The 19,562-nt window shown below is 39.8% G+C and overlaps 1 protein-coding gene across 4 annotated transcripts in view; it reads right to left on the bottom strand.

Annotated features, from left to right (window-relative positions):
• Positions 1–19,562, bottom strand: part of CAP2 (cyclase associated actin cytoskeleton regulatory protein 2) — a 209,245-nt gene that overhangs the window by 138,219 nt on the left and 51,464 nt on the right. For all 4 annotated transcript variants that reach the window (XM_049884528.1, XM_049884538.1, XM_049884518.1 and 1 more), the window contains exons 2-3: positions 13,585–13,706; positions 6,326–6,426 (exon numbers count right to left, since the gene is read on the bottom strand). In XM_049884528.1, the coding sequence (XP_049740485.1) occupies positions 6,326–6,426; positions 13,585–13,705 (222 nt within the window). In that variant the 5' untranslated portion in view covers position 13,706. The remainder of the gene's footprint in view (positions 1–6,325; positions 6,427–13,584; positions 13,707–19,562) is intronic.

The raw sequence follows: 19,562 nt of genomic DNA, 5'->3' as shown, positions 1-19,562 counted from the left end.
CCTGAATTTAGACTTCTAGCTTCCTAGACTGTGAGAAAATAGATTTCTGTTTGTTAAAGCCATTCGCTCATGGTATTTCTGTTAAAGCAGCACTAGATAATTTAGACAGCTACCCTTTCAGGGTTCTGAGCCACTCCTACTCCTTGTGTCTTTTAGCCTTGAGCTAGCAATGGTTCCTACTATTATTAGTCCAGGATACTGTACTACTTCCTGTTTCTATAAACCCTGCCCATGGTTTTGTAAATAGCCCCTTTATTATTTGTTGTTGTCCGTTGCCATTGAGTTGGTGCCAACTCATGGTGATACCACGTCATACAGAACAAAACATTGCTTGGTCCTGTGCCACCTTCACTGTTGGGGCCACCGTGCATTTTGAATGCCTTCCAATGTAGGGGGCTCATCTTCTAGCACTACATCAGGCAATATTCTGTGTGATCCATAGGATATTCATTGGCTAATTTTTGGAAGTAGATCTCCAGGCTGGGAGCTCCTCTGGAGCCTGTCCACCATGAGTGACCCTGCTAGTATTTGAAATACTGTTGGCATAGCTTCTAGAATCATAGCAACACACAAGCCACTACAGTATCACAAACTAACAGACAGTGGTAGCTCTTTAGTAAACTCTCCTCAAATTCCCTAGTTTTGAGCATTCCATCTGTATCCTTCCAGGGCCCTGACCCAACAATCTCATTTTGGGAACTTTATCCTCAGATATATTTGTATACATAAAAAATTATGTATACACAAGGTTATATGCTGTAGGAAAAGATTGGAAACAACTCAATATCTAGCAACAGTGGTCTGTTTAATAAACCATGATATATGTACAGAGTGAAATAGCATGAAGCTGTAAAAAAGAATAAGGAAGCTCTTTATGTACTGATAGATCTCTAGAATATACTGTTAAGTAAAAAGAACAGGTGCAAAGCAATACATACAGTGACCTAACTGTTTAGTAACAAGGGGGAAAATAAGAATACAAATATTTTCAAAAAGAAATACTGAATGGATGCATAAGACACTTAAAAAGTAGTAAACTACAGAGTGGGGAGCCCTGGTGATGCAGAGGTTAAGAGTTTGGCTGCTAACCAAAAGGTCAGCAGTTCCAATCCACCAGCTGCTCCTTGGAAACCCTATGGGGCAGTTCCTCTGTTCTATAGGGTCACTATGAGTTGGAACTGACTTGACAGTAAGACAGTAAGAAAGGAGATTCCCATTTAAATCCTGTATGAAACCCAGAGGCTGAATTCTTTATACAAGTCTGTCATTTGGAGAAAGTGAAAGACTATATATAAATTCTTTGGCCTTGAGATTGCTAAGGTATCCTAGGTCTAGTTATGATAAAAATAAATGTCCGAATTAAAATGATTTTCCAAAAATTAGAAGTTAACGGAAAGAGCAACTTGTGTTGAAGGCAGAGGGGGAGAGGGAGGTAGACCTTTGTGGACTGGGCTGGTTTGTTGAGTCAACCCCAACCTTGTGCTTCTGAATCTTTTGGGGGGGGGAGGGGGAAGGGTCCAGCATAGACCCAGATTATAAAGCACCAAAAAAATGTAAATGGTTACTTTTCTAATGAGTACAAATTACCTATAAATAGTTTCTAAAATCACAGGAAGGATACGGTTACCAATAGTTAAATAAATAAGTATGCAGACATTTTGTCTTATTTATGTCAGAAATTAAATTTATTATTTATTCCAGATATAGGTCCAGGTAAAGGAAGAAGTGACAACCTATAAAACGAAGAAGTATAGACTCCTGGAGGCCTAAAGATCTTTTTACATGAAGGGGCCGGTTTCCTTCTACACCATTGTAAAGTAGGATGGCATTTTATCCTTAGTGCTCTGTATATCATTTTTCTGGCATGCTTCCTTTCACTTGTTTCTCATGTTCAGATGGTTCAGGTGCTTTCCCTGGCGGGGCTCATGATGCTTTTTATAACGGTGACAATGTTACCCTGTTGCAATTTTTTCTTGGAAACCCAATAGCCCCCTCATGCTTTAATGCTGAGATAACTGATGAGTCACCTCAGCACGGACTTTGAGAGCTGGAAGATCCTTACAAATGTTGCCTAGCCCCCTTACTGAAAAGGCTAAGGGACTAGTTCAAGGTCATGGCAGTAGGAAGTAGAGCCAAAATCCAAATACAAACTGCTGGTGCCAGTTGGGGATTCCCTGCACTGCAAACCAATAGGTTGAAGGTTCAAGTCCACCCAGAGGTGACTCAGAAAAAAAATCAGCCACTGAAAATCCTACGGAGCACAGCTCTACTCTGACATACATGGGGTCGCCATGAGTTGGGATCAACTTGACGGCACCTGGTTGGTTAGTGCCAGTCAGAGGAAGAGCTACGTCTCCCCTTGCTGCTCTTGGAGCTCATGGCCTAACCAGCAAGGTATAAACGAACAAAACATGTCGCAGATGATCTAAGTAAAATGACAAAGACTAGAAACATCTAACATCGTGATCATGACCCATCAAAAGTGAGGCTAGAGTAATTGTCTAAAAATGTTCATCCTTTATCAAGTCAGGGGATCCAAGGACATCACATTTTGTAGCGTGTGGTTTAATCATACCATGCTTTACCTGGTTTCAACTTCTTAGCTGAAAATTTTATCGCCCTTCTGATCAAACTGCAGTTGTCTCATTTTTATTAAACAATTAATAAAAGGATTTGCTTACCCATTTTAATCAATGACAGGAAATAAATATTCCAGAAACATTTAAAATGTAACTCCTATTTGTCTTCAAAAGGGATTTGGGTTAGGAAACAACTGATTGGCAGTTGCTTCATAATTTTCAAATCATTAAGAAATAGACCCAAGATCAGTTCCATATACCATGAATAACAACCAGATACCTTGTTAAAAAAAAAAAAAAAATCACATTAGTCACTTTAAGGATCAATGGTGTCTAACCAAGGGCTTGGTATTATGGAGGTATAGTTCCTAGAGGGTCCTTTCCTTTGACCTTGAGGACTGTATTTACCCTAAACATCTATTATAAAATTATGCATTGTTGATCCTTTCTTAAAAAGGGTACAAGCTGTGCCAATGTCCCTGGGTTGAAGGGTAATTTAAATAAGCCCTTTGGTTTACATTGCATACAAGAAGGCTTTACAAGACCTAATCTTTTCTAAACCTGTTATGTTCTTCGGTTCAGCAGAGCTTCCTAATTGTAGCTATTAGCTCCCCTTTTTTGTGGTCTGTTCCGTCAATAGATTATTGAGTGTTCAGTAAATTAAGCCCAACCAGCAGCCAACACATGGAGACAGACGTTAAATCACAGCTTGGCTGCCCTTGTTCATTATCAGTATCGGTGACATGGCTTTTGAGTGCAGGGACGGGATTTAACATGATGCACATTTGTGTCATTCTCGAATTTCCATACCGTACAATCAGGTATGCGGTTTTTTTTTCTCTATGTAACAGGTGTGTTCTTGGAACAAAGCTCAACCCCCACTTCTGGCTTATTTGAGAGGCAGCAGCTGCAAGCTTAATGCCAATGACACATGGTCCTATAAGAGAGAAAAAAATAAACTTCTTGTTCAAACTGTTAATGTCATGGGCAGATGGACCATAGCTGCCTGCACTTTTCTTTGTGCTGAAGAACCAGTCTAAACTTACAGATGACTGTGTTTTCTATTCTCTTCTTTCTTTCTCTTCCTTCTCTCCCTGTCTTCCTGCCATCTTTTTTTTTATATATATAAAGAATCAGTGGGAAACAGACATTTCTTCAAGCATTACATATTCATTATTGACAATATTCCTTCATTTGAGTCATGCTGTTTTTAGCTGCTGGATGGAGTAAAGAAAAAATTTAATATAAATCAAGCTGTACTTTATTTATAATTCACTTTGGAGGAAAGAGGATTTAAAGGGACTGTTTACTATGCAATTTGAAGTGACTTACTTGGTATGCAAATCCTACATTTTTTGACATTCAAAATTAAATATATTTATTTAAAGGCCTCATTATTCCCTAGGAATGAGCTTCTTTCTAGAAATTTGTGAGAAATTACTAATAAGAATTATTATAATGTACTGTGTACCTCAGAAACATAACGTCAATGTTAACAGTAACAGCAATGATACAATAATTATTGTATTAACGTTCAGTCACTCAAGAATTTCTTTTAGTGTTTGGGGGATAATATTCCTTTTTATATGTTAGCTTTCAGGTATTAGCATGCCACAATATAAGAAACTCAGCCACTATCTTACTGCACACACACACACACACAAAAAAAGAAACTCAGCCACTACCTTACTGCACACAAAGTTTCTTGTAAATAAGAACACTGAGGAAAAGAACAGAGTACAGTAATTACATAGCTCTGGGATACACTTGAAGTGAACATGTCTTATTACAGACTTTTCTGGAACTTGTGAATATTAACGTTTCCCCTCTCTTGACAATGGGCATGTTACCAGAAATATTTAATAAAAACGAAAGTCAAGAAAAGAATCTTTGTTTTCTTAGAAGTGGCAAATAGATATGTTGCACATGTGATGGTAAGCAGCTATTTAATAACCGTCCTGAAGCCTTCGTCACCGTATCCCCTGGAGGACTGGTGTTGGGTGTTGCGTACAACGTCTAATTGGGAAGGAGTAAAGAGAGAATCCCTTTTTACTTTTTTTTTTAACCCCTAACCGCAACTTTACTCTAGAATCAGATTTTCTGTGCACCTATAATAAAGTGGGGTTGTCTTGTTGCTGAGAAATCCACAGGCAGAGAGATTAGGAATTCAGTAGCTTGCCAGAAACAAAGGCCAATGAAAAAGAAGAACCTTGTGATAGCTTTTATTTTTTTTTAACTTTAATTGGCTTGTTTATTACATTAGATTTTTATTAATGCATGCAAATAGTGACTAGCCTCAGGGATGGTGTTAAAAAAGTACGTTTTTTAAAAAAGTACAAAAGAATGTCTAAAACTGGGAGGTCAGCCTAGATATTTTTAAGGTCTCTTCTAATCCAGTGATTCTCATATTCTATGACTTGCCTTTCCTCAGGTTGCACTTTGTGGAAAGCAGAAGCGAGTGGTGACTGACTCGGCTCAGCCAGAGTGACCTTTTATAAACATGAATCAAATCACCTGTCATTCTCTGCCCAGTGCCCTGCAGTGACTTTGCCTCACACTCAGAACAAATTATGACCAAGAAGGCCTCATGTCATCTGGCCCTTTGCTGTCGCTCTCCCTCACCGACCATCTAACTGGCCCAATCTGCCTAGAAATACCACCCAGGTACCCTCCTCTGGGTCTTTGCCCTTGCAGCTTCCTCTGCCTGGAATTTCCTTCCTCACCTCACAGCCTGGCTCATTCCCTCACCTCAGTCATCTCTGCTCACCTGACATCTCCACAGACAGCCCATCCCTATCTCCACCTCTCTAATAGGGGGCACTGGTGATTCCGTAGTAGAACCCTTGCCTTCCATGTGGGAGACCAGGTTGGATTTGCGGCCAATGCACCTCGTACACGCTCACCACCCCTCTGTCAGTGGAGGCTTTCGTGTTGCTATGATGCTGAACAGGTTTCAGCAGAGCTTCCAGACTAAGAAGACTAGGAAGAAAAGCCTGGAAATCTGCTTCAGAAAATCAGTCCATGAAAACCCTATGGATCACAATGGTCTGATCACAGGGATGGCAGGGACCAGGCGGTATATTGTTCCACTGAGCATGGGATTGCCATGAGTCAGGGCAGACTCGACGTCAGCTAACATCTTCAACAAATCCCTGCTCCCAGAAGTTTCTGTATCATTCCCCAGCTTTATTTTTGTTTATGGTCCTTAATACTACCTGAGTTAGTCTATATATTTATACGTAGTGTCTTTTTTTCCAGACTAAAATGAAAGTTCCATGAGTGCAGGGGCTTGGCCTGTCTTGTTCATCCCTATATTAATTCTCAACTTCTAGAACAGGACGTGGCACAGGCTCAATTGGTAAGTGTTGCAGGAATGATTAAGTGAACAAATGCATAAATGAATGTTTTAGTTACCACCTACCTAGCTAGGGAGTCCCTGAGTGGGGCTCAGCAGCTAAACGAAAAGTTACAGGTTCAAGTCCATCCAGAAGAAAGGCCTGGCAATCTACTTCCCAAAAACCAGCCACGGAAACCCTATGGAGCATCTACTTCCCCAAAACCAGCCATGGAAACCGTATGGAGCACAGTTCTACTCTGACACACATGAGCCTGAATTGACTCAATGACAACTGGCACCAGGCTAGATTAGAAAACTTTAGAAAGATCTCATCTCGCCATTAGAGTTGGCAGCAGCTGGGCTGATCATTTGAAACTCTACACGGAGAACAGGAGAAGGAAGTACTCACGTGAGTCTCCACGTCGCCAGCGAGGATCCTACTGTTCTTTAGAAACTCGGCCACCATACCGTTCATCAGCTTATCGAAGGCCTCTACAGAGGGTGTCACACCTTTGGAAGAGGAACCTGTTGTTATTCCCTGGAAGTTCAGTGAAAAATGAGTACTGCCTTGTCATAAGTAATACGGACATTTAATACTATTAAAATCATCCTCCGTCTATTCAATAAGTTATTCATTTACTCAATCAATATATTTCTAAACACTTCTCTCTGGCTTCAGAAAACACTGCTTTCCTACTTTTCCTCCTCTTTAATTAAATACTTTTATGTCACTTAAATTCCCCCCAAACTCAGTGAGGTCAGTGGTACCATCATAATTTCACAGATAAGGAAATGGAGATGGAAACAGAGCAAATGGCTTGACTGAAGCTGTATTCCAAGTCAGAGGTAGATTCAAAATGGAACCTGTTTAAAAAAAAAAAAAAAAAACTCCTTGGCATTGAGTCAATTCCAAGTCATGGTGACCCCACGTGACACAGTGGCACTGTCCCACCCAGTTTTCTTGGCTATAATCTTCGTGGAAGCAGACAGCCAGGCCTTTCTTCTGAAGCACCACTAAGGGGATTCAAACCACCAACCTTTAGGTCAGTAGCCAAGTGCAAACCGTTCGTGTCACCCAGGGACCTAAAATGGAACTGAATCTTATTAATTCAAAGCTGGGATGCTTTCTTGTATACCGACCTGTCCAGGTGCTATGACAACCTTGTAAATAGTTATCAAGGTTACCCAGGGCAATTAAAACGTAATAATGAATTCTAGGCAAGTAGGAAAATAAAGCCGATTTCACACATATTTCTTCTTTTTTACTTTCTGGGGGGCTAAGAGGTGGTGAAGGTAGGTATGAAAATGCCCACTGAGCTCACCCATGTTGGGTTTTGAGCTGGCAAGTTACTGTAAAGCTGAAATGGCAATAGTCCAACCTGGTGTGCACTGACTGTCTGCTCTGCATTTCTTTCACTGCATTTTAATTAGCAGAAAAAAAATTCTAAGTCACTGACTTCAAGTCCATAACAGTGAGAAACACCATACTGAGAAACTCCACAGTACAGGCTATTAAAATCCAAACGAAACCTAGGATTCCCTCCCTCATATTGTACAGAAATATCCATGCTCATAAAACTTACAGGGTAAAGCTCTCCTCCTTTTCTCTTTTCCTCATTTGCCCACTTCCACAGGCCCAGCGACTGACGAAAACAGTTATTTACAGCTCTCTGTATCTGGGTGGCACAAACAGCTAAGCACTTGGCTACTAACTAAAATGTTGGTGGTTCAAATCAACCTGGAGGCCCCTCAGAAGAGAGGCCTGAAGATCTACTTCTGAAAGACCACAGCCATTGAAAATTCTATGGAGCACAGTTTTACTCTGACACACATAGGGTCGCCATGAGTCAGAATCGACTGGATAGCAGCTGATACCTATGGTATAACTTCTAAGCAGGCTATTGGAGCTGAGTTGTCCTTAAACTTCAAAATATAGTATGTGTCAACTCCTAGAACACAAAAGGGGCACAAGCCCAAAGATTGTTTATGGATGTATTTGGAAACAGATAAATCTATTTGTTGCTATGGGAGAGGTCTCTGATGAGTATTTAAAGTAGGAGAAGGTTTTAGAGATATTATGGAAGGCCTCTACATAGCAGAAGGTACAAGGATAAAAAGGAATACTTTCCAATTTCCTTTCATCACTCAGCTTTGCTCACACCTCCTCTGGGCAGCCTTTAATGTCCTGCCTTTCTCCCCAGCCTGCATCCTTTGAACGTTCCTTAATCAAAGCACTTGCAGCACTCAATGGTAATTCATTGAGACCAAAAGATTCCTGAGGGTTAGAGCTGTGTATAACTCATCTGAGAGTGCCTCATACCTAGCACAGTGCTTGTCACTTGGCAGGCATGTAAAAATATTTCTTCAACTGTTGAGCTGAACTTACCTGATAGCCAGGGAAAAAGAAAACACACCATAAAACACATCATAACACCAGTATCGTAACTGGGTAGTTCTTTGATCTGTGCAGATTATATGTTTGTAATGGATCATGTTCCTTTTAAAAGTTTCTTTTTTTTTTTATAATTTTTATTGTGCTTTAAGTGAAAGTTTACAAATCAAATCAGTCTCTCACATAAAAACTTATATACACCTTGCTACACGCTCCCAATTACTCTCCCCCTAATGAGACAGCCTGCTCTCTCCTTCCACTCTCTCTTTCTGTGTCCATTTCGCCAGCTTCTAACACGCTCTACCCTCTCATCTACCCTCCAGGCGGGAGATGCCAACATAGTCTCAAGTGTCCACCTGATCCAAGAAGCTTACTCCTCACCAGCATCCCTCTGCAACCTATTGTCCAGTCCAATCCCTGTCTGAAGAGTTGCCTTCGGGAATGGTTCCTGTCCTGGGCCAACAGAAGGTCTGGGGGCCAAGACCACTGGGGTTCTTCTAGTTTCAGTCAGACCATTAAGTCTGGTCTTTTTATGAGAATTTGGGGTCTGCATCCCACTGCTCTCCTGCTCCCTCAGGGGTTCTCTGTTGTGTTCCCTATCAGGGCAGTCATCGGTTATAGCCGGGCACCATCTAGTTCTTCTGGTCTCAGGATGATGTAGTCTCTGGTTCATGTGACCCTTTCTCTCTTGGGCTCGTAATTACCTTGTGTCCTTGGTGTTCTTCATTCTCCTTTGATCCAGGTGGGTTGAGGCCAATTGATGCATCTTAGATGGCTGCTTACTAGTGTTTAAGACCCCAGATGCCACTCTTCAAAGTGGGATGCAGAATGTTTTCTGAATAGATTTTATTATGCCAATTGACTTAGATGTCCCTTGAAATCATGGTCCCAAACCCCTGTCCCTGCTACGCTGGCCTTCAAAGCATTCAGTTTATCCAGGAAACTTCTTTGCTTTTGGTTAAGTCCAGTTGTGCTGACCTCCCCTGTATTGTGTGTTGTCTTTCCCTTCACCTAAAGTAGTTCTTATCTACCATCTAATTAGTGAATACCCCTCTCCCACCCTCCCTCCTTCCCTCCTCTCATAACCACAAAAGAATGTTTTCTTCTCAGGCTAAACTATTTCTCAAGTTCCTATAATAGTGGTCTTATACAATATTTGTCCTTTTTCAACTGACTAATCTCACTTGGCATAATGCCTTCCAGGTTGCTCCATGTTATGAAATGTTTCACAGATTCCTCACTGTTCTTTATCAATGTGTAGTATTCCATTGTGTGAATATACCATAATTTATTTATCCATTCATCTGTTGATGGGCACCTTGGTTGCTTCCATTTTTTTGCTATTGTAAACAGTGCTACAATAAACATGGGTGTGCATATATCTGTTCGTGTAAAGGCTCTTATTTCTCTAGGATATATTCCAAGGAGTGGGATTGCTGGATCGTATGGTAGTTCTATTTCTAGCTTAGCTTTTTAAGGAAGCGCCAAATTGATTTCCAAAGTGGTTGTACCATTTGACATTCCCACCAGCAGTGTATAAGTCTTCCAATCTCTCCATACCCTCTCCAACATTTATTATTTTGTGTTTTTTGGATTAATGCCAGCCTTGTTGGAGTGCAATGAAATTTCATTGTAGTCTTGATCTGCATTTCTCTAATGGCTAATGATGGCGAACATTTCCTCATGTATCTGTTAGTTACCTGAATGTCTTCTTTAGTGAAGTGTCTATTCATATCTTTTGTCTATTTTTTAATTGGGTTATTTGTCTTTTTGTAGTTGAGTTTTTACAGTATCAGGTAGGTTTTACAGATCAGATGCTGACCGGAAATGTCATAGCTAAAAACTTTTTCCCAGTCTGTAGGTAGTCTTTTTACTCTTTTGGTGAAGTCTTTGGATGAGCATAGGTGTTTGATTTTCAGGAGCTCCCAGTTATCCAGTTTTTCTTCTGCATTCTTAATAATGTTTATATACTGTTCATGCCATGTATTAGGGCTCCTAACATTGTCCCTATTTTTTCTTCCATGATCTTTATTGTTTTAGATTTTATATTTAGGTCTTTGATCCATTTTGAGCTCATTTTTGGGCATGGAGTGAGGTATGGGTCTTGTTTCATTTTTTTGCAGATGGATATCCAGTTATGCCAGCACAGTTTATTAAAAAGGCTGTCTTTCCCCCATTTAGCTGTTTTGGGGCCTTTGTCAAATATCAACTGCTCATATGTGGATGGATGGATGTCTGGATTCTCAATTCTGTTCCATTGGTCTATGTATCTGTTGTTGTACCAGTACCAGGCTGTTTTGACTACTGTGGCATTATATATATATATATATATAAAAAAAAAAACCCACTGCAAGAGGTTGGCAGTGGCAGTATAATAGGTTCTAAAATCAGGTAAAATAAGGCCTCCCACTTTGTTCTGCTCTTTCAGTAATGCCTTATTTATCTGGGGCCTCTTTCCCCTCCATATAAAGTTGGTGATTTGTTTCTCCATCTCATTAAAGAAAGTTGTTGGGATTTGGATTGGAATTGCATTAAATCTATAGATCGCTTTTGGTAGAACAGACATTTTTATAATGTTAAGTCTTCCTATCCATGAGCAAGGTATGTTTTTCCATTTACGTAAGTCTCTTTTGGTTTCTTGCAGAAGTGTACTGTAGTTTTCTTTGTCTAAGTCTTTTACATTTCTGGTAAGATTTATTCCTAAGTATTTTATCTTCTTGGGGGCTGCTGTAAATGGCATTGATTTGATGATATCCTCTTCGATGTTCTTTTTGTTGGTGTAGAGGAACCCAACTGATTTTTGTATGTTTATCTTGTATCCCGATACTCTGCTGAACTCTTCTATTAGTTTCAGTAGTTGTCTGGAGGATTCCTTAGGGTTTTTTAAAGTTTCTTCTTTAAATAAAAAAATTTTAAATGTTAGTTAGAACATCATTGCCATCATCACGATTATATTTAAAGTGAGAGGTTGTCCTTAAGGATTTGATAAAAACTGAATTTAGAAAATGTACCAAAATTTACTAAGAATAAATGGAAGCTCTGTTGTTTGGGCCACCACCCATCTGTCAGTTTGTACTACTGTGGTGGCTTGCATGTTTCTATGATGCTGGAAGTTATGCCAGCAGTATTTCAAATACCAGTAGGGTCACCCATGGTGGACAGGTTTCAGTGGAGCTTCAGACTAAGACAGTGTTGGAAGAAAGGCTTAGCGATCTACTTGCAAAAATTAGCTGATGCAAATCGTATGGATCACAACAGAATATTTTAAGACTCACTTGCTTTGAGCATATCACCAGGAGGGATCAGTCTCTAGGGGAGGACATCACGTTTGGTGAAGTAGTGCCCAGTGACGGTAAGAGAAACTCTTAGAGAATTGGATTTGCAGAATAGCTTCAACAATAGACTCAAACATGCCAGCAGCTGTGAGGGTGATGCAGGACTGGGGAATGTTTCATTCTATTGTACATAAGGTTGTTAGGAGTCAGAGTCTTCTAGATGACAGCTGTCTGTGTATCTATCTGTATATCTATGTATCTATCTATCTGTGTTGTTTGAGATTACTAAAATGTTTGAAGGATGAATATCATCCCACCTACTAACTATCCTATTTTATTTCAAGCAGGACAATAAATTGTTGGCTAAGTTGCACTAAAAGAGCTTACTCTAAAAACTGATTAGGAATGACTTGCTATATTAGAAAATATCTGTTTAAACACTGAAGTAATTTAATTATATGCCCTCCAATTTTGTTTAGCATATCAATTTTCCTAGAAAATTATTTATTAAAAAGAAATACAAGGTTCAGTCTAGTACCTCTGAGTAAGTGAGGTCCCAATTATTGAGGTTTTTCTTTATTCAACAGCACTACAGAATCTCCTGGGAGCTGGGTTTTAACTTTGTGTTTTCCCAATCTTAACATTTGTCATCAGCAATCTTAGAGAAATGTCTTATGATCACCTGACACACACAGCATAATGAAACAAAGTGACTGAAAAGGACATAAAAATATTTTTTTCAGAGTAAGGTTTACCGAATCTCATATACCAGCTGTATGGTTAACAAAAAGATGCTTAAAATGAAATCACTGATGTGTCTCAGCTAATGTGGAAAAACTTACAGGCCCCTGGCAGCCTTCCTTTAAATATCACCCCCTTTCAATTCATTCTGAGCGTTTTAATTTTTATTATGTTCACGGGGAGGAAGTAAAAAAAAAAAAAAAAACCACACAGCCCGTGCCTTTGTGCTCACATGGTCATTTCTGTGTTGCAATACAAGGCACAGCTCCAAATAGCCTGAAATTCTAGAAGCATCAATGTAGATCTTGCCTGGCAAAAGTTTTTTTTTTTTTTTGAAACCCCTTCTTTTTCAAGGCTTTTTACAGCCCCAAGAAGCTGACAGGATTTGAAGTGGGTCAGATAAGCAGGAATGGCATGTGTGATAAGAATAGAGTTGCCAGATTAAATACAGCACACCCATTTAAATGTGAATTTTAGATAAACAATGGATAACTTTTTAGTATAATAAGTATGCCCATGTAGTATGGCTGATGCAGTATTTGGGGCATACTTATACAAAACATATTCATTTGAAATTAAAATTTAACTGAGTGTCCTGCATTTTTATTTACTAAATCTGCAACCCTAAAAAAAAAACGAGAAGAATTTGGAAAGATTACTGTAGATAACTTAGAGAGTTTGCCATATATGGTACACCTTTTAAGAAAGCGGTAAACTTTTTTGTTTTTGATTATATAATTGTAAAAGCATATTTGGTTAGGAACAGGCGAAGGTAAAACAATGTGATGTGACCATGTTATAACAAAGTTATACTTGGCTTCACATCAGACTAGCTTCCTTTAAAGTCTCAGTTCCTAAATTTAATGACTTGTTCTCTTTAAAATTAAAATCCACAGAACAGTAACTCTTTCCAATTTACATTCTAATTGAGAACATTCATTTCTTTTTGATAATTACTTAGATAATATACTTAGCCCTTGACTGTGGCTCAGCAGTATAAACATTAAAATAAAAGAATAATGACATTTAGCACATGGCGCAGATATTGGAAATTTTAGTGGATTGTAGGTTGTAGTTTTTCCTTTCTCTCTTTTAGCAACTGCTTTGCATCTGGTTAATGTTATACTTGCTTGTAAAGGAAAGAGTAAGAAAGTTGAAGAAAGAAAGGCAGAAATATTTCTTACTTTGAGAGCTGAATGATGTGAACAAAATCAAGTGACCCACATAGAAACCAGTAACGACAACACCCTGTTGCCCTACCTCCATTGACACCATTCACTTCCCCGCAGTCCCCAGGAGGCCTGTGTGACCCTGCAGACAGCAACTCCAGCCGGACGACTGCATGCTCCAGCCTTTGCATCAGTCCTTGCATTTCTGCCATTCTAGAAAAACACAAACGGAGGCCATGTGAACATCAGCAAGGGTGAGCAAGCTGACACCATTTAACTTATTAGTGGAAAATATTTAAGTTTTCATTTTCTCACAGGTTTCTGCCTTAAACAGGTTTCTGGCTTTCACAGGTTTTACTGTATTAAGCTTGTTTTCTATTCAATTCAATGATTTTTACATGTCCTGGTGGCGCAGTGGTTAAGAGCCTGGCTGCTAACCAAAAGATTAGCAGTTTGAATCCATCAGCTGCTTCTTGGAAATTCTATGGGGCAGTTCTACTCTGTCTATAGGGTCACTGTGAGTTAGAATTGATTCAACGGCAATGGGTTTTTTTTTTTTTTTTAATATGTTATATAGGAGTCCTTGGGTGGCACATACGGTTAAGCAATCAACTACTAAACCAAAAGGTTGGTAGTTCAAATTCACCAGAGGTGACTCAGAAGAAAGGACTGGCCACCTGCTTCTGAGAAGTTACAACCTTGAAAACCCTACGGAGCAGTTCTACTCTGCACACATGAGCTTACCATGAGTTGGAAGCGACTCGAGGGCAACTGGTTAGGTAATTTCTAACATGCAAATCTTCATTCTCTTTACACTATTAAGTGTCTACTTTGATACTTCCTTGTGGTGCAGCAGTTAAGAGTTTCAGCCGCTATCCAAAAGGTCGGCAATTTGAATTCACCAGTCGCTCCTTGGAACCCTATGGGGCAGTTCTACTCCGTCCCATAGGATCACTTTGAGTCGGAATCGACTCAGTGGCATGGGTTTGGTTTGGTTTTGTTATATGATACAATCTTAGGTATGCTGTTGCTGTTGTTAGTTGCCATCCAGTCGGCTCTGGCCAACGGTGGCCTTATGTACAACAAAACAAAACGTTGCCCAGGCCTGTGCCATGTTCATGATCGTTGGTATGTTTTAGTCCATTGTTGTCATTATTGTATCAATTCATCTCATTGAGGGTTTCCCTCGTTTTCACTGACCCTCTACTTTACGAAACATAATGTCATTCTCTAGTGATTGGTCTTTCCTGTGTCCAGAGTAAGTGAGCTGAGAAGTCCTACCATCCTCACTTCTAAGGAGCATTAGGGTTGTATTTTTTGTAAGACTGATTTGTTCGTTCTCCTAGCAGTCCATGCTATCTATATTCAATATTCTTGCCTACACTACAATTTGAATGAATCAATTCTTCTTTCTTTTTCATTATTGCTGAACATATATTTCACAATTTGTATCCTGCTAAATGTTGGGAGCTTATTTTTACTATTTCTAATAATTCTTTCTGTTAAAGTACAATTTTCCAGGAAACACTAAACCCACTGGTAGTCTTTCTTTACTCAATTACATCAAATCAAACAGCCCAGCTCAGGACAACTATAAGTTTATGAAACTGTGCATCATTTAGCAGGCAAACTGAAGTAATTATCTCTCACAGCTAGTTGAGGAACTCTGGTGAGCAGTGGTTAAGCGCTTGGCTGCTAATCAAAAGGTCGGCGGTTCGAACCCACCTGGTGCTCTGCAGGAGAAAGATGTGGCAGTCTGCTTCCATGAAGATTTACAGCCTTGGAACCCCATGGGGCAGTTCTACTCTGTCCTACGGGGTCTCCATGTGTCGAAATTGACGGCAGTGGGTCACAGCTAATTGTTTTCTTACGTGTGTGTGTGTCTGTGTAGATATGTGTATATATATATATATATATATATAATTGAGTTTTTGGTGAAAGTTTACACAGCAATTTAACCATTTCCACAAAAATTGTTCAGTGACATTAGCTACATTTACCACCATGTGGCAACATTCTCTTTAATTGTATCCTGTCTGTTCCCTTTCCAGTACTCTAGCTTCCCTGCCTCCTTACTTTCTCATCTTTGCTTTTGACTGAGTTGTTCCATGAGACTGCAGTACTAAGCCGTCCAACCCAGAAAACCAGTCTTGGAAGGTGTTTGGTTATGTCTGAGGAGTATCCATATTTGAGTCTTTAATGAATATACATGCTTCTACCCACTTACTTGTGTTTACATGTACCTATAATACTTCTATCTGGTCTCACCTATGTACACACCTGTACCTACCTATATACCAGTTTGCCTATACTCATCCATATGTGCTCAAACACTCATTTTACTTTGGTTGTGCCCTGCTTACTACATCCATATTCGGTGCCACTTTTCCCATCACCAAAAATAACAAGAGTCTAAAGAGTACTTTCCCTTCCCCTCCCCACCCCTCGTAATTGCCACTGAACATTTGATTTTCTATATTTATCTATTCTTGTCTTCTTATAAAAGAAGGACCATACAATATTTGTCCTTATACACTCGACTTATTTCACTTAGCATTATGCCCTCCAGGTCCATCCATGTTATAACGTTTTGCAGGCTCATCATTGTTCTTTATGGTTGTGTAGTATTCCATCGTATGTATGTACCACAGTTTGCTTGTCCATTCATCCACTGATGGACATTTTGGTTGTTAAACCATTTTTTTGCTATTGTGAATAAAGCAGCAATAAACATACTTCTGTATATGTCTGTTCTTGTAATTATTTTTAGGTCTCTAGGTATATACAACTTTCCCCTGCTATTCATAAGGTTTTCACTGGCTACTACTTTTCAGAAGTAGACTGCCGGCTCTTTCTTCCTAGTCTGTCTTAGTCTGGAAGCTCAGCTGAAACCGGTATCTGAATACCGGTGGCATAGCTTCCAGCATCACTGCAACACACAAGTCCCCGCACTAGGACAAACTGACAGAGCAAGTCCACGAGAGCCAAAATATGACCTTGAATATATCCCATCTGGATTTACAGACCATCTCAAGAATAGATTTGATGCATTGAACACTAGCGACCAAAGACCAGACGAGTTGTGGAATGACATCAGGGACATCATCCATGAAGAAAGCAAGAGGTCACTGAAAAGACAGGAAAGAAAGAAAAGACCAAGACGGATGTCAGAGGAGACTCTGAAACTTACTCTCGAATGTCAAGCAGGTAAAGAAAAAGGAAGAATTGATGAAGTAAAAGAACTGAACAGAAGATTTCAAAGGGCAGCTTGAGAAGACCAAGTAAAGTACTATAATGACATGTGCAAAGAGCTGGAAATGGAAAACCAAAAGGGAAGAACACACTCAGTGTTTCTCAAGCTGAAAGAACTGAAGAAAAAATTCAAGCCTTGAGATGCAATAGTGAAGGGTTCTATGGGGAAAGTATTAAATGACGCAGGAAGCATCAAAAGAAGATGGAAGGAATACACAGCATCATTATACCAAAAAGAATTAGTCGATGTTCAGCCATTTCAAGAGGTAGCATATGATCAGGAACTGATGGTACTGGAGGAGGAAGTCCAAGCTGCTCTGAAGGCACTGGCCAAAAACAAGGCTCCAGGAATTGGTGGAATATCAATTGAGATGTTTCAACAAATGGATTCAGCGCTGGAGGTGCTCACTCGTCTATGCCAAGAAATATGGAAGACAGCTTCCTGGCCAACTGACTGGAAGAAATCCATATTTATGCCTATTCTCAAGAAAGGTGATCCAAGCGAATGTAGAAATTATAGAACAATATTATTAATATCACATGCAAGCAAAATTTTGCTGAAAATCATTCAAAAACGGCTGCAGCAGTATATTGACAGGGAAATGCCAGAAATCAGGCTGGATTCAGAAGAGGACGTGGAACCAGGGATATCATTGCTGATGTCAGATGGATCCTGGCTGAAAGCAGAGAATACCAGAAGGATGTTTACCTGTGTTTTATTGACTATGCAAAGGCATTCGACTGTGTGGATCATAACAAATTATGGACAACATTGAGAAGAAAGGGAATTCCAGAGCACTTAACTGTGCTCATGAGGAACCTTTACATAGATCAAGAGGCAGTTGTTCAGACAGGACAAGGGGATACTGATTGGTTTAAAGTCAGGAAAGGTGTGCGGCAGGGTTGTATTCTTTCACCACACCTATTCAATCTGTATGCTGAGCAAATAATCCAAGAAGCTGGACTATATGAAGAAGAACGGGGCATCAGGATTGGAGGGAGACTCATTAACGGCCTGCGTTATGCAGATGACACAACCTTGCTTGCTGAAAGTGAAGAGGACTTGAAGTACTTACTAATGAAGATCAAAGACCACAGCCTTCAATATGGATTGCACCTCAACATAAAGAAAACAAAAATCCTCACAACTGGACCAATAAGCAACATCATGATAAACGGAGAAAAGACTGAAGTTGTCAAGGATTTCATTTTACTTGGATCCACAATCAACACCCATGGAAGCAGCAGTCAAGAAATCAAGAGACGTATTGCATTGGGTAAATCTGCTGTAAAGGACCTGTTTAAAGTGTTGAAGAGCAAAGATGTCACCTTGAAGACTAAGGTGCGCCTGACCCATGCCATGGTATTTTCAATCACGTCATATGCATGTGAAAGCTGGACAGTGAATAAGAAAAACCAAAGAAGAATTGATGCCTTTGGATTGTGATGTTGGTGAAGAATATCGAATATACCATGGACTGCCAGAAGAAGGAACAAATCTGTCTTAGAAGAAGTACAGCCAGAATGCTCCTTAGAAACAAGGATGGCGAGACTGCGTCTTATATACTTTGGATATGTTGTCAGGAGGGATCAGTCTCTGGAGAGGGGTATCATGCTTGGCAAAGTACAGGGTCAGCGGAAAAGAGGAAGACCCTCAACGAGGTGGACTGACACAGTGGCAGCAACAATGGGCTCAAGCATAACAACGGTTTTAAGGATGGCGCAGTGCCAGGCAGTGTTTCCTTCTGTTGTGCATGAGGTTGCTATGAGTCGCAACCGACTTGATGGCACGTAACAACAACAACAACAGGGTATATACAGAAGCCCTAGTGACACAGTAGTTAAAGTGCTGGCTGCTAACCAAAAGGCTGGTGGTTTGAACCCACTAGCCGCTCTGAGGGAGAAAGATATGGTAGTCTGCTTCAATAAAGGTTTACAGCCTTGGAGATCCTATGAGGCAGTTCTACTCTGTTGTATAGGGTCGCTATGAGTTGAAATTAACTCAATGGCAGTGAGTTTTTGATTTTATAGTATTTTTTTTTTTTTTACCTAAGAGTGGGATTGCCGGGTTATAGGGTAGTTCTATTTTTAGTTTTTTGAGAAAGCACTATATTGTTTTTCATTGCGGTTGTATCATTTTACAGTCCCACCAGCAATGAATAAGCGTTCCAATTTCTCCACATCCTCGCCAACATTTGTTGTTATCTATTTTTTTTTTTAATCAGTGCCATTTTACCTGAGGTAAGATGGTATCTCATTGCAGTTTTGATTTGCATCTCTCTAATGGCTAATGATAGTGAACACCTCTTCCTACGTCTGTTGGCTGCTTGGATGTCCTATTTGGTGAAGGTTCTGTTCATGTCCTTTGCCCATTTTGTGATTGGGTTATTTGCCTTTTTGATGTTAAGTTGTTAGAGTTTCCTACAGATTTTATAAATTAGCCTTTTATCAGACAAGTTGCTTCCAAAGATTTTTTTCCCAGTCTGTGGGTTGTCTATTTACTTTTTTAATAAAGTCTTTGGATAAGTAGGAAGCCCTAGTGACACAGTGGTTAAGAGCTCGGCTGCTAACCAAAGGTCAGCAGTTTGAATCTGCCGGCTGCTCCTTGGAAACTCTATGGGGCAGTTCTACTCCATCCTATAGGGTCACTATGAGTTGAATTGACTCAATGGGAATGAGTTGGTTTTTGATAAGTATAAGTTTTTCATTTTTATGAGGTCCCTTTTACCTATTTTGTCTTCTTCTATTCTCCCATTTGTTGTAATGTTTGTTATCCTATTTTTACAAAAGATTAGGTCCCATAATCTTCTCCCTATG

Source organism: Elephas maximus, chromosome 1, assembly GCF_024166365.1.
Source record: "Elephas maximus indicus isolate mEleMax1 chromosome 1, mEleMax1 primary haplotype, whole genome shotgun sequence".
Classification (NCBI taxonomy): domain Eukaryota; kingdom Metazoa; phylum Chordata; class Mammalia; order Proboscidea; family Elephantidae; genus Elephas; species Elephas maximus.
The sequence above is the reverse complement of the archived record's forward strand: the minus strand, read 5'-3'. Positions and strand labels throughout refer to the sequence as shown.